This window comes from Oncorhynchus nerka, linkage group LG4 (genome assembly GCF_034236695.1).
Source record: "Oncorhynchus nerka isolate Pitt River linkage group LG4, Oner_Uvic_2.0, whole genome shotgun sequence".
Lineage (NCBI taxonomy): Eukaryota > Metazoa > Chordata > Actinopteri > Salmoniformes > Salmonidae > Oncorhynchus > Oncorhynchus nerka.
The window spans coordinates 7703723-7716894 of NC_088399.1; the positions used below are offsets into that span (position 1 = coordinate 7703723).

The window sequence follows — 13172 nt, forward strand, 5'->3', positions numbered from 1 at the left end:
GCTGCTGCCTTGGTAAGAACTAATGGGGATCCATAATAAACCCCAGGAAGAGTAGCTGCTGCCTTGGTAGGAACAAATGGGGATCCGTAATAAACCCCAGGAAGAGTAGCTGCTGCCTTGGTAGGAACTAATGGTGATCCATAATAAACCCCAGGAAGAGTAGCTGCTGCCTTGGTAGGAACTAATGGGGATCCATAATAAACCCCAGGAAGAGTAGCTGCTGCCTTGACAGGAACTAATGGGGATCCGTAATAAACACAAATACAAACTATTCCCCAGGTCAGTGCTGTAAATGAGAATGTGTTCAGGCAACTTACCTGGTAAAATAACAGTTTAAAAAAAACTGTTTACGTAAAGACCGAGGCATCTTATATCTTAACGATCCTGACCAAAATGCCAGCCCTCTACATTGTAGAAGTGACTTGATTGATTTAAGCATTTGGAGTGTGTCCTACCATGAAGTTGTTCTCAATCTGTTCATACACTCGATCTAGAGCAGCCTCCCTGTTGCCCATAGCAACACTGGCATCCTTGTGCTTCTTAGCCCAGGCGTCAAACTCCTGCTTACTGATATCCTTATAACACAAACACAGGGTCCGGAGAGTCTGGTTGGCAAAGATCTACAAGGGAAGAGAATGATGCACCAATGAAAAACATGCATCGTCTATTTTTTGAGAAACTATTTGAGCTCAAGTTTAATTTGTTACGTGACCACAAATGTCCTAGCTCAGAGTTCAACAACACGTCAAACTAAGGCCACTGCAACTCCACATAGGCTCAAAGTCGTACAGCAAAGGTCTCAAAACTATGACGTCAGAATGTGGCCCCTGGGCAAAAGGAGTTTGGCACATATTAAAAAACACCCCAGAACAGATATTGTTGACTCACATCCAGAGCAGTCTGGGTCACTTCCTTGTGTCTGGAGTTGGGAGAGAGGCGTTCGTAGATGACCGTGTCTGCTCCTTTACAGTACAAACGGATCCGGCCATCGGGGAACCTCACTGTGTGTGTGAGAGTGGGTGAGAGAGAGACAGAGACAGAGAGACAAGACAGCACATTAGGGAGATGGTCACAGTGAAAGGGCTAATTTTGCAAAATTCCAGCTTTCCCAAAGTTCCCCAAAAATCCTGGCCAGCTGGAGGATAAAACAGGGAGGTTCCCAGGGAGGGAATAAAACTGGGAGGTTCCCAGGGAAGGAATAAAACAGGGAGGTTCCCAGGGAAGGAATAAAACAGGGAGGTTCCCAGGGAGGGAATAAAACAGGGAGGTTCCCAGGGAGGGAATAAAATAGGGAGGGAATAAAACAGGGAGGTTCCCAGGGAAGGAATAAAACAGGGAGGTTCCCAGGGAGGGAATAAAATAGGGAGGTTCCCAGGGAAGGAATAAAACAGGGAGGTTCCCAGGGAAGGAATAAAACAGGGAGGTTCCCAGGGAGGGAATAAAACAGGGAGGTTCCCAGGGAGGGAATAAAATAGGGAGGGAATAAAATAGGGAGGGAATAAAACAGGGAGGTTCCCAGGGAAGGAATAAAACAGGGAGGTTCCCAGGGAGGGAATAAAATAGGGAGGTTCCCAGGGAAGGAATAAAACAGGGAGGTTCCCAGGGAAGGAATAAAACAGGGAGGTTCCCAGGGAAGGAATAAAACAGGGAGGTTCCCAGGGAGGGAATAAAACAGGGAGGTTCCCAGGGAAGGAATAAAACAGGGAGGTTCCCAGGGAGGGAATAAAACAGGGAGGTTCCCAGGGAAGGAATAAAACAGGGAGGTTCCCAGGGAGGGAATAAAACAGGGAGGTTCCCAGGGAGGGAATAAAACAGGGAGGGAATAAAACAGGGAGGTTCCCAGGGAAGGAATAAAACAGGGAGGTTCCCAGGGAGGGAATAAAATAGGGGGGGAATAAAACAGGGAGGTTCCCAGGGAAGGAATAAAACAGGGAGGTTCCCAGGGAAGGAATAAAACAGGGAGGTTCCCAGGGAAGGTAATAAAACAGGGAGGTTCCCAGGGAAGGTAATAAAACAGGGAGGTTCCCAGGGAGGGAATAAAACAGGGAGGTTCCCAGGGAGGGAATAAAACAGGGAGGTTCCCAGGGAGGGAATAAAACAGGGAGGTTCCCAGGGAGGGAATAAAACAGGGAGGTTCCCAGGGAGGGAATAAAACAGGGAGGTTCCCAGGGAGGGAATAAATAGGGGGGGAATAAAACAGGGAGGTTCCCAGGGAAGGAATAAAACAGAGAGGTTCCCAGGGAAGGAATAAAACAGAGAGGTTCCCAGGGAAGGAATAAAACAGGGAGGTTCCCAGGGAAGGAATAAAACAGAGAGGTTCCCAGGGAAGGAATAAAACAGAGAGGTTCCCAGGGAGGGAATAAAACAGGGATGTTCCCAGGGAGGGAATAAAACAGGGAGGTTCCCAGGGAGGGAATAAAACAGGGAGGGAATTATCCAACTAGGAATTCCAACAAACCTGGGAACTCCAAAAATATCCAGAGTTTTACAACCCTACATAAGTCCCAGGGATCACAGACTTAAAACAGTCACTCACGGATGATGGACATGCGTTTGCGGTCGCTGTTAAAGTCGAGCAGGGCCAGCACCTCGTAGGTCATCTCCTGGTCCATCTCGCTGATGGTGATGGTGTCCTGGGTACGGGACAGGAACACAAAACCGAAGTTCCTGGCAGCCGTCACCAGAGCCCCCTCGTCAGGAGAGGCTGCCTGGTACACCAACTCATCTGAGGATTGAGGACAACAGACGCACATCAACTATGGGGTCAGAGGTTATGTTACACCTGTATTATAGACAATTCATCAGTGTCTGTAGTACACTAAACTAAGACTACCGGTTTGTGTATGTTCCTGTTAAATAAATATTGGGCCGGTTCCCCCAGACACAGATAAAGATCGATCCTGGTCTAAGAAAGATTTTCAATAAATTCTCCATTGAGCATGTTTGTTTCCGTTAAGGACCAGGCTTTTTCGGTGTCCGGGATACCAGCCCATTGTGTATAAATCGGTGACGTCTGAACTTTGACCTCTAGCATCACTAGAATGCAGGTTGTCGAATGCTCACCTTCTTTCTGCTCCACCATGACAGTGTGACACAGAGACAGCAGCTTGAAGAACTCCAGCGTTTCTTTGTCCTTCTTGGACCGGATGCAGGCCACCAGGGAATGATCCAAGTACTCAAACTTGCTGTCTGCGTACTTGTTCCAGCTGAAATCCACTGGCTGTGAAGTACCGAGGGGAAGAAATGACCATCAACACGATGCTACAGATACTCGGAAGGCCGGTTTCCTGGACCCAGATTAAACCTAGGTCCTTGTTAAGGGAATTTTTTATCTATAATGACTAATTATGTATACATTTCAATCAGGATTAATTAAAAGACTTATGTTACTGTACATGTATGAATTTTCTCTGTTGCTCTCAGTATTGAATATAATGTAGTCAGGAGTTTAGTACAATGACGGTCTGTTCCTTTTTACAAATGAATGAACTATCTCCGGACTGTCTAGAATGCTTATCTACACTGACTGACCTTGGCTCTAGGCGAGGAGGGAAGGCTTGAGATCTATAGAGCCTTTCTACCAGTGTCAAGAAGAGACGGAACATTTAGAAAACGCTGATGTCATTTTCAGTTTATAACCTGTGGCAAAATGTGTATGAACTTAGTACTCTCTTGAATTAAAACGCTGTTACCTGACTTTTAAGACCGGGGCTCTGTCCATTCTTATAAAATATATAGGGTCTTACAAACCCTTAAATGCATTGACAGAGTGTTTAATGTTGATTGGGAAATAAAACAGAGGAATTTAGAATTCCTTGAACAGTCCTGAACTAACAACACTTTCAAATGGGGAATCTCCATTGAACACGCTTTTTAGTCTGGGACTATGCTTGATCCGAGTCCAGGAACCTGACCCTGAATAGTTTTATTTTAATGTAATCTCTCGCAACAGATGTTGAAATGTAAAGCGTTTTGAATAGCAGAAACAGTCATGTTACACTGTGACAATCGGGAAGAGAATGGTCAACCTCACCTTTCCACGATTCAGAGTCACTCCCTCGGCAGTGGTGGGGTCGCCTGGCAAAATGAAAAGTATTGGTTCGTTGTTATACTTAGTCATGTAACACGTCATGACACAGGCATCTTCACAAATGCAGTGGACCAGAATGTCCATCCAAGCCAGGATATAAGTTTAGCATGATACACTGCAGTACCCCATAATGCTCTGTACAACCTATCAATTTTTATCTTCCTGAAGATGTTCTGCTCTTCTCCTTATCAATTTTTTATTTTTATTTTACCTTTATTTAACTAGGCAAGTCAGTTAAGAACAAATTCTTATTTTCAATGAAGGCCTAGGAACAGTGGGTTAACTGGTCTAGGAACAGTGGGTTAACTGGTCTAGGACCAGCGGGTTAACTGGTCTAGGACCAGCGGGTTAACTGGTCTAGGAACAGTGGGTTAACTGGTCTAGGACCAGTGGGTTAACTGGTCTAGGACCAGTGGGTTAACTGGTCTAGGACCAGTGGGTTAACTGGTCTAGGACCAGTGGGTTAACTGGTCTAGGACCAGTGGGTTAACTGGTCTAGGACCAGTGGGTTAACTGGTCTAGGACCAGTGGGTTAACTGGTCTAGGAACAGTGGGTTAACTGCCTTGTTCTGCCCCTGAACAACAGATTTGTACCTTGTCAGCTCGGGGGTTTGAACTTGCAACCTTCCGGTTACTAGTCCAACGCTCTAACCACTAGGCTACCCTGCCGCCCCATCAATACATGGTGTCAGAAGCGAAAGGACATTTGTCTAACCGAAGGTGCGTCCGGCAATGGTGCACTTCTTGAAGGCCATGATGTTCTGCGTGAGGGTACCGGTCTTGTCTGAGAAGACGTACTCGATCTGACCCAGTTGTTCGTTGAGGGTGGTGGTGCGGGCCTTGGCTGGGGTGTCTTTCTCCTGGTAGTACATCTGAAGGTCCCAGTTGATGAACTTCGACTGGCCCAAACGAATCACTTCCACACTGGACAGGAAGTAGAGGAAATAACATCATGACAGTCAGGTTAGGAGAAATGAACCAGGTTGACTTTTTTTCCCCCATCAGAAACACAATTTCTACATGTTAAAATAGGATAACTAGAATATTAAAACAGCTGTAATAAAGTCTAATAAAGTCTGTGGAAGTAGAAGGTAGAGATAGTAAATACACACTTCAAGTCTTAGATCAAGAGATTCATTGTTCTACTTCTCCATCAGGTTAGTCTCTGCTAACAGACGAAAACACAGCTGGCCCAGAGGACAGATTCTGGGTTGCTGACATTAGCCTCGGGTAAACTGACGTCTGTGTGTTAGGATAATTGGAACTTGGATATATGACCATTGCTGATCCTGAAACGACCATCTCTTCTGAGATCGAGGGTAATAGAGGGTACAAGTGCGAGCTAGCCTGGGTTTTGTGACGACTCACCTGACGTAGAGGGAGATGGGAACCATGGTGTTGAGCACGATGATGTACCCCCAGAAGCTGAGGAAACCTCTGTAGGAAGCGGTCTGATCCTTGCCATCTTTCAGATACCAGGCCTTGCTGCCTACCTCCTCGTACCAGAAGGAGTTTCCGATGGCCAGGCCAGCACACACCAGGATCAGGATTACAAAGATCTACCGGATGGAGGAAGGGAGGGAGGGAGGAAGGGATGAGCTTTTGGATGGAGTTCTTCCACTGTCTCTCTATTCTCACAAGCCATCATCAAGCATGTACAAAGCCTTCAGAGAGAGTATTCACACCCCCTTGACTGACTCCACATTTTTTTTATTGTGTTAAAACAGCCCGAATAAAACATTTATTCAATTGAGATTGTGTCTCTGGCCTACATACAATACCCCACATAATGTTGTGGAATTATGCTTTTGGAAATGTTAACAAATTAATTAAAAATGAAAAGCTGAAATGTCTTGAGTCAATAAGTATATTGAAGCCCTTTGTTATGGCAAGCATACACTTCGCTTTACAAGTTGCGTGGACTTACTGTGTGTACAATAAAAGTGTTAAACATGATTTTTGAATGACTGCCTCATCTCTGTAACACACACATATACAGATAATTGTAAGGTCCCTCAGTCCAGCAGTGAATTTCAAACACACATTCAACCACACGGTTTTTCCAATGCCTTGTAAAGGACACCTATTGGTAGATGGGTAAACATCAAGGAGACATTGAATATCCCTTTGAGCATGGTAAGTTATTAATTACACTTTGGATGGTGTATCAATACACCCAGTCACTACAAAGATACAGGTGCCCTTCCCAACTCAGTTGCCGGAGAGGAAGGAAACCACTCAGGGATGCCCCCATGAGGACAATGTTCCTTTTAAAACAGTTATAGAGTTTAATGGCTGTGATAGGAGAACCCGGAGAATGGATGAACAAAATTATAGTTCCTCCACAATAGTAGCCTAATTGACAGAGTGAAAAGGAGAAAGCCTGTACAGAATAAAAATATTCCAAAACATGCATCCTATTTGCAACAAGGCACTAAAGTAATACTGCAATACAAAGTGTTATGTTTGGAGCAAATCCAACAACATCACTGAGTACCACTCTTCTTATTTTCAAGCATGGTGGTGGCTTGTTATGGGTAAGCTTGTCATGGGTAAGCTTGTCATGGGTAAGCTTGTCATGGGTAAGCTTGTCATGGGTAAGCTTGTCAAGGATTAGGGAGCTTTTTAGGGTCGAAAGAAACAGAATAGAGTTAAGTACAGGCAAATTCACCTTCCAGCAGGACAACTACCTAAAACAGAAGGCCACCTATACACTGGAGTTGCTTACCAAGAAGAAAGTGAATATTCCCGAGTGGCCGAGTTACAGTTTGGACTTAAATCTACTTGAAAATCTATGGCAAAACCTGAAAATGTATTCTAGCAATGATCAACAACCAACTTGGCAGAGCTTGAAGAATAATTTTTTTTTTAAAAAGAGTTCATATTGCACAATCCAGGTGTACAAAGCTCTTAGAGACTCACCAAGACTCAGAGCTGTAATCGCTGCCAAAGATGATTCTAACATGTATTGACTCAGAGTTGTAAATAACTAAGGAAAATTTGATATCTGTATTTAAATTTTCAATATATTTGTAAAAAAAAAAAAAATCACTTTGTCATTATGGGATATTGTGTGTAGATGGTTGAGCAATTAAATTAATCCATTTTGAATTCAGGCTGCGACAACAAAATGTAGAATAAGTCATGGAGTATCAATGCTTTCTGAAGGCACTGTAGATGGCTGTTATTAAGAGACTTCATTTCATACAGGCTGAAATATTGCGAGGGGATGATTGAGTGTACCACTTACACTATACACCATGTAGTTCATCAGCTCATCGATTTTAGTCCTCTTGAACCTGGTCTTGCCCCCATTCCTCATGATTTTAGTGTCAGCGCCTACAGCAGAACGGTGAACAAACAGAAGAGTAAAGGGTTTGGATGAGATTAAGTCCAAGGCAGCAATATTTGCAATATGACTGTGGTCGTTGGTGTGTGTTCGTTGGTTGGTTCCGAAAAGTGTGTTCTTACCTGCGAAGATGACCAGTCCGTGACACTCGTCAGTGTTTCTGATCCTACATCCTCTCAGCATCATATTATCCAGATCCAGAGGGAATTTCTCTTTCCTCCAACACATGGTCCCCGTGAACTTATCCAGACGGTTGTTAGGCTCCTCACACACTATCTTAGCTGTACGGAGAAACAAGACAACACACTATCACGGCTGTACGGAGAAACAAGACAACACACTATCACGGCTGTACGGAGAAACAAGACAACAGTGACAACACACTATCAGGGCTGTACAGAGAAACAAGACAACAGTGACAACACACTCTCCTGGCTGTATAAGGGAACAGAGACCACACTATCCTGGCTGTATGAGGGAAGTGACCACACTATCCTGGCTGTATAAGGGAACAGTGACCACACTATCCTGGCTGTACAAGGGAAGTGACCACACTATCCTGGCTGTATAAGGGAACAGTGACCACACTATCCTGGCTGTATAAGGGAACAGTGACCACACTATCCTGGCTGTATAAGGGAACAGTGACCACACTATCCTGGCTGTATAAGAGAACAGTGACCACACTATCCTGGCTGTACAAGGGAAGTGACCACACTATCCTGGCTGTACAAGGGAAGTGACCACACTATCCTGGCTGTATAAGGGAACAGTGACCACACTATCCTGGCTGTACAAGGGAAGTGACCACACTATCCTGGCTGTATAAGGGAACAGTGACCACACTATCCTGGCTGTATAAGGGAACAGTGACCACACTATCCTGGCTGTACAAGGGAAGTGACCACACTATCCTGGCTGTATAAGGGAACAGTGACCACACTATCCTGGCTGTATGAGGAACAGTGACCACACTATCCTGGCTGTATAAGGGAACAGTGACCACACTATCCTGGCTGTATAAGGGAACAGTGACCACACTATCCTGGCTGTACAAGGGAACAGTGACCACACTATCCTGGCTGTATGAGGAACAGTGACCACACTATCCTGGCTGTACAAGGGAACAGTGACCACACTATCCTGGCTGTATGAGGGAACAGTGACCACACTATCCTGGCTGTATGAGGAACAGTCACCACACTATCCTGGCTGTATAAGGGAACAGTGACCACACTATCCTGGCTGTATAAGGGAACAGTGACCACACTACCCTGGCTGTATGAGGAACAGTGACCACACTATCCTGGCTGTATGAGGAACAGTGACCACACTATCCTGGCTGTATGAGGAACAGTGACCACACTATCCTGGCTGTATAAGGGAACAGTGACCACACTATCCTGGGCGGAACAGTATCAGAACTTGTTATGATGAGGTGTTGCAAGTCTTTTCAACTCATTCTATTTCTATGGCTCACACCATCATAGCTGGGGGGGGGGGGGGGGTGAAGGAAACCGTGACCAGACAGGATATATTTGACAAACAACAACTGCCATCCTGGGTGTCCCGTAGTTTACGACTGCAAATACATCTGGAAGACACTAAAAGAGAAAAGTGGACCCACTTTCTCTCCCACCGTGTCTCTCTCCCACTCTCAGGATTCCCCTCTCATCTGTACACGATCTCTAAAATAATATTGTGATACTCTACATGTGTTTTCTCTAGTTACAGCACAGCAGTATGTTACCGTCAAACTGTGCCAGCTGGTCCTCCTCCTGCAGTCTCTCGTCTGTCACTTTCAGACCCACCACACATATCTAAATAAATATACAGTATCTAACGTCCATCTGTTAGTTAAGACGGACGGTACAGCAGTATGTTACCGTCAAACTGTGCCAGCTGGCCCTCCTCCTGCAGTCTCTCGTCTGTCACTTTCAGACCCATTTTAAACTTCAGGTTGGTTTCCCTGAAAATCAAGAAACGTACTTTCATTTTCCAGTGGACTTCTACAGTATGCAGGGAACATCTATCTTAGTCCCATATCTGGTCTCTCTTATTTGGCATGCTAGCACAAACAGACTGGCACTCAGGCTAGGGAGCATCTGTACATTTAAAGAAACTAAACCGCGTTAGCCGTTTGATAGTATTGTTTGATTAACGAAAAGGTTATCGATCTAAAAATCAACAGGCAAAACCTTTTTTTCATCCAACTTCAGCTCTTATTAAAATGTTTATGTTTACACAAAAGGCACGTCCTGTTAATGTAATTTCTCCTGTTATCAAGGAACAGTTGTTGACAACCCCATTATGAAATGTCAGATTACACAACAAGGTTTGAAGACCTGGACTGTGTCCCAAATGGAAACATATTCCCTATATAGTGCACTTGTTTTGACCAGGGCCCAATAGGGCTCAAAGTGCACTACTTTTGACTAGGGCACATAGAATATATAAGAAATAGGATGCCATTTTGGACAGGAAGGCCAATACATTTACTTGTATTAGAGAACATCTTACCCATCGAGCTCGGCAGTTTCCACATAACAAAGACTGTTGGGGTTTGAACTGGACAACAACAGAATGTCGGCCTAAAAAACAAATGATCAAATAATTTTTGGGGGAACTGAATTATAAAATGGCTGGTTGGTTTCAATTCAATCAAATGAATAGTACATTATGAAATGTAAATTCAGAACCTTCAGAATTGTTCGAAAGTATATATTTTTATTTTTATTTTAAAAGGAACCGAGTCAAAGAACAAATAAATGACATTACCGGGATGTGACCATTTTTCTTCAAACGAACCACATCACCGACATGGATGTTCATCCACTTCGACTCTTGAAACCTGAGTTTGGAAAAAGTTTCAGTCATTTCCCCCCCCCATTCTTTATCATGTTCAAAACATGAAGTTCCTCTTGTTGATGCATAGCACAGACAATACAATAAACAAGGTACGAGATAACAAAAAGGTACACTGTTGCACTACGGAGATCACAATACTGTTCTAGTTTCTATGTTCACACCATAGACTTAGATAGACAACTCCTCTTTGCATCTGTCCCATTATGGTGTCAGAGCTTCTTCTTTTACTACTTCTATGAGTTGGTTTCAAACAGAAAGGGTGCATACTGCCACCTGGAGGCTGTTGTTTGAACAGGTATAAAGCCAAGGATGGCGATTTACTGCCACCTGCAGTTATGGAATGTTTGCTCATGAGTATAATTCATTGGCTGATCCCTCCTGATGACCTGGATGGAATCAGGTGATCCTTCCTTAACCTATAGAAAGTCCCACCCAGTTGACTACTTCAAAATGGTGAGGGCCCTCAATGGCACTGCAGGGTCAATTCCAAGTACATATCTATCCATGTCTATGGTTCATCGTCCTCATTACCTGCCATCCAGGAGGACATCACACTTCCTGTTGTTGATCTCCTTGTCCATCCTGTGGCGGGCCTGTTAGATGGGGAGAGAAAACACCAGCCAGGGTTCAGAATTACACTAATGGACCACAGTGAGCTCTTCACAACAAAATGTAGTGTACTGCACATGACAATGGGGTGGGGTGGGGAGGGGGGGAAGATACATAAATAAAAAGAGGCCTTTTTCTTAGTTGCAGATGGTCTGCAAATTATATAAAAATATAATAATGGAGGTTATAAACAATTGTAAATTAATTTATACAATGAAAATAAGTGTTGAACAAATATCCATCTGTAATGAAAGTCCTTTAATCTGTTACTGAGAACATTGATTCTGAAATTTGACCTCTAAAATATTTTATGTTAAAGAATTCCGCGACTCCGCGAAAGCTGGTACTCAAGAGGTTTTGACGTTGATTTGGTGGTCCCCGGAAAGGAAAATGTCGGCAACTACTGATCTATAGGACACCACGTTTCGGCGCCAAGACTTTGGGAGAAGAGTGGAGAATTGATGTAGCCAGCGAGAAGTGGATGAGTCACGCACCAGATCATCCACTAGGTCTTTGATGGCTGTGATTCCCAGCACCAGAACTAAAGGCACTAAGGTGGTGTACCAAGGCAACGTGGTGATCTCAGGAATAATCTGAGGAGAGAGGAATAATCACAAGAGTTGTATTATTAATATCAGAGTCTGTTACTTTAACATTCAATCAAACATGTTCAGAGGATTCGTCTTTCCCCTCGCTTTCTACGGGAACCCAAAGGAGTCATACCTAGAGTGTATTATTAATATCAGTCTGTTACTTTAACATTCAATCAAACATGTTCAGAGGATTCGTCTATCCCCTCGCTTTCTACGGGAACCCAAAGGAGTCATACCTAGAGTGTATTATTAATATCAGTCTGTTACTTTAACATTCAATCTAATGTCTAATCCAATCTGGTGATCCCAAGAATAGGAAAAGAGGGATAGGAAAAATAATAATAATAATAATAATAATATATTAAAAAGGAAATAAAAACATTGTTACAAATTAATATCACAGAAACTATCACTTCATCATTCAATCAAACACGTTCAGAGGATTCAAGGAAGCCGTGATCACAGGAATAATCTGACGATGGGGGAAGAAAGGAAAGTACAACCATTTCTAGTCTATTGTTCCATCCTGACCTGTGAACCCGGTGCCAGGATGAAGTGACTAAGGGGCCAGTTGAAATCGGTTGGGGGGGGCAGTATTTCACACTCAGGCCCTTCTCCTATGTCCTGCTTGGACTACTGTACTGTCGTACTGCTGAAAATGTGTACTTTACGTAACATTTCCGTCGGCTTTGGAGCTCGTGTGTCAGCGCCACCGTAACTGTGCACAAAGGACGTCTCACCTGTCTATCCCCTCGCTTTCTACGGGAACCCAAAGGAGTCATACCTGACCGCCTTAGTGGCTTTGCATTCCCTCCCAACACACACACACAGACCGCTCTGTCCATTGTGCTAACACAGCGCAGATACAGATTATTTTAGTGCCAACCTGTCACTCAATTTTTACTTTTTTATTTTATATACAGACATAAAAGTAAAACTATGGGGGTGAAAGTTCAAACTGAGGGGGGCTAAACACTATTTACCCCCCCGGGCCCGTGTTTCTGCTGTCCAATAACACTTCATCACTCACTGCTCAGGCCAAGGCCATTATATGTTATATGATGATGTGTCAGTATTTACATCGCATTTTACATTTATGTAAATTCATTCAAACTGCTCGCAATAAAACAAGCCAATGGCAGTCCTTCCATCCGTAGTGTAGTATACGTTGGGATGTCTCACAGAAGACTACAAGCCAATGGCAGTCCTTCCATCCATAGTGTAGTATACGTTGGGATGTCTCACAGAAGACTACAAGCCAATGGCAGTCCTTCCATCCATAGTGTAGTATACGTTGGGATGTCTCACAGAAGACTACAAGCCAATGGCAGTCCTTCCATCCGTAGTGTAGTATACGTTGGGATGTCTCACAGAAGACTCTCTGCTGTTAGTGGAACCCCACCGTCTACCGCTGAAGATGCTTGTAAAGCAGTAAGGATGTAACACAGGATGTAACACAGGATGTAACACAGGACGTAACACAGGACGTAACACAGGACGTAACACAGGACGTAACACAGGATGTAACAGGATGTAACAGGACGTAACACAGGACGTAACACAGGACGTAACACAGGACGTAACACAGGATGTAACACAGGATGTAACACAGGACGTAACACAGGATGTAACACAGGACGTAACACAGGACGTAACAGGATGT

The 13172-nt window shown here is 44.0% G+C and overlaps 1 protein-coding gene across 1 annotated transcript in view; it reads right to left on the bottom strand.

The window, feature by feature from the left end:
- Positions 1–13172, bottom strand: part of LOC115116292 (phospholipid-transporting ATPase IC) — a 47978-nt gene that overhangs the window by 10071 nt on the left and 24735 nt on the right. Inside the window, exons 5-18 of the mRNA XM_029644765.2 lie at positions 11411–11509; positions 10839–10900; positions 10218–10290; positions 9960–10030; positions 9326–9408; positions 7562–7720; positions 7341–7429; positions 5459–5649; positions 4806–5014; positions 4034–4077; positions 3064–3220; positions 2537–2725; positions 889–1001; positions 456–620 (exon numbers count right to left, since the gene is read on the bottom strand). Of these exons, the coding sequence (XP_029500625.2) occupies positions 456–620; positions 889–1001; positions 2537–2725; positions 3064–3220; positions 4034–4077; positions 4806–5014; positions 5459–5649; positions 7341–7429; positions 7562–7720; positions 9326–9408; positions 9960–10030; positions 10218–10290; positions 10839–10900; positions 11411–11509 (1704 nt within the window). The remainder of the gene's footprint in view (positions 1–455; positions 621–888; positions 1002–2536; positions 2726–3063; positions 3221–4033; positions 4078–4805; positions 5015–5458; positions 5650–7340; positions 7430–7561; positions 7721–9325; positions 9409–9959; positions 10031–10217; positions 10291–10838; positions 10901–11410; positions 11510–13172) is intronic.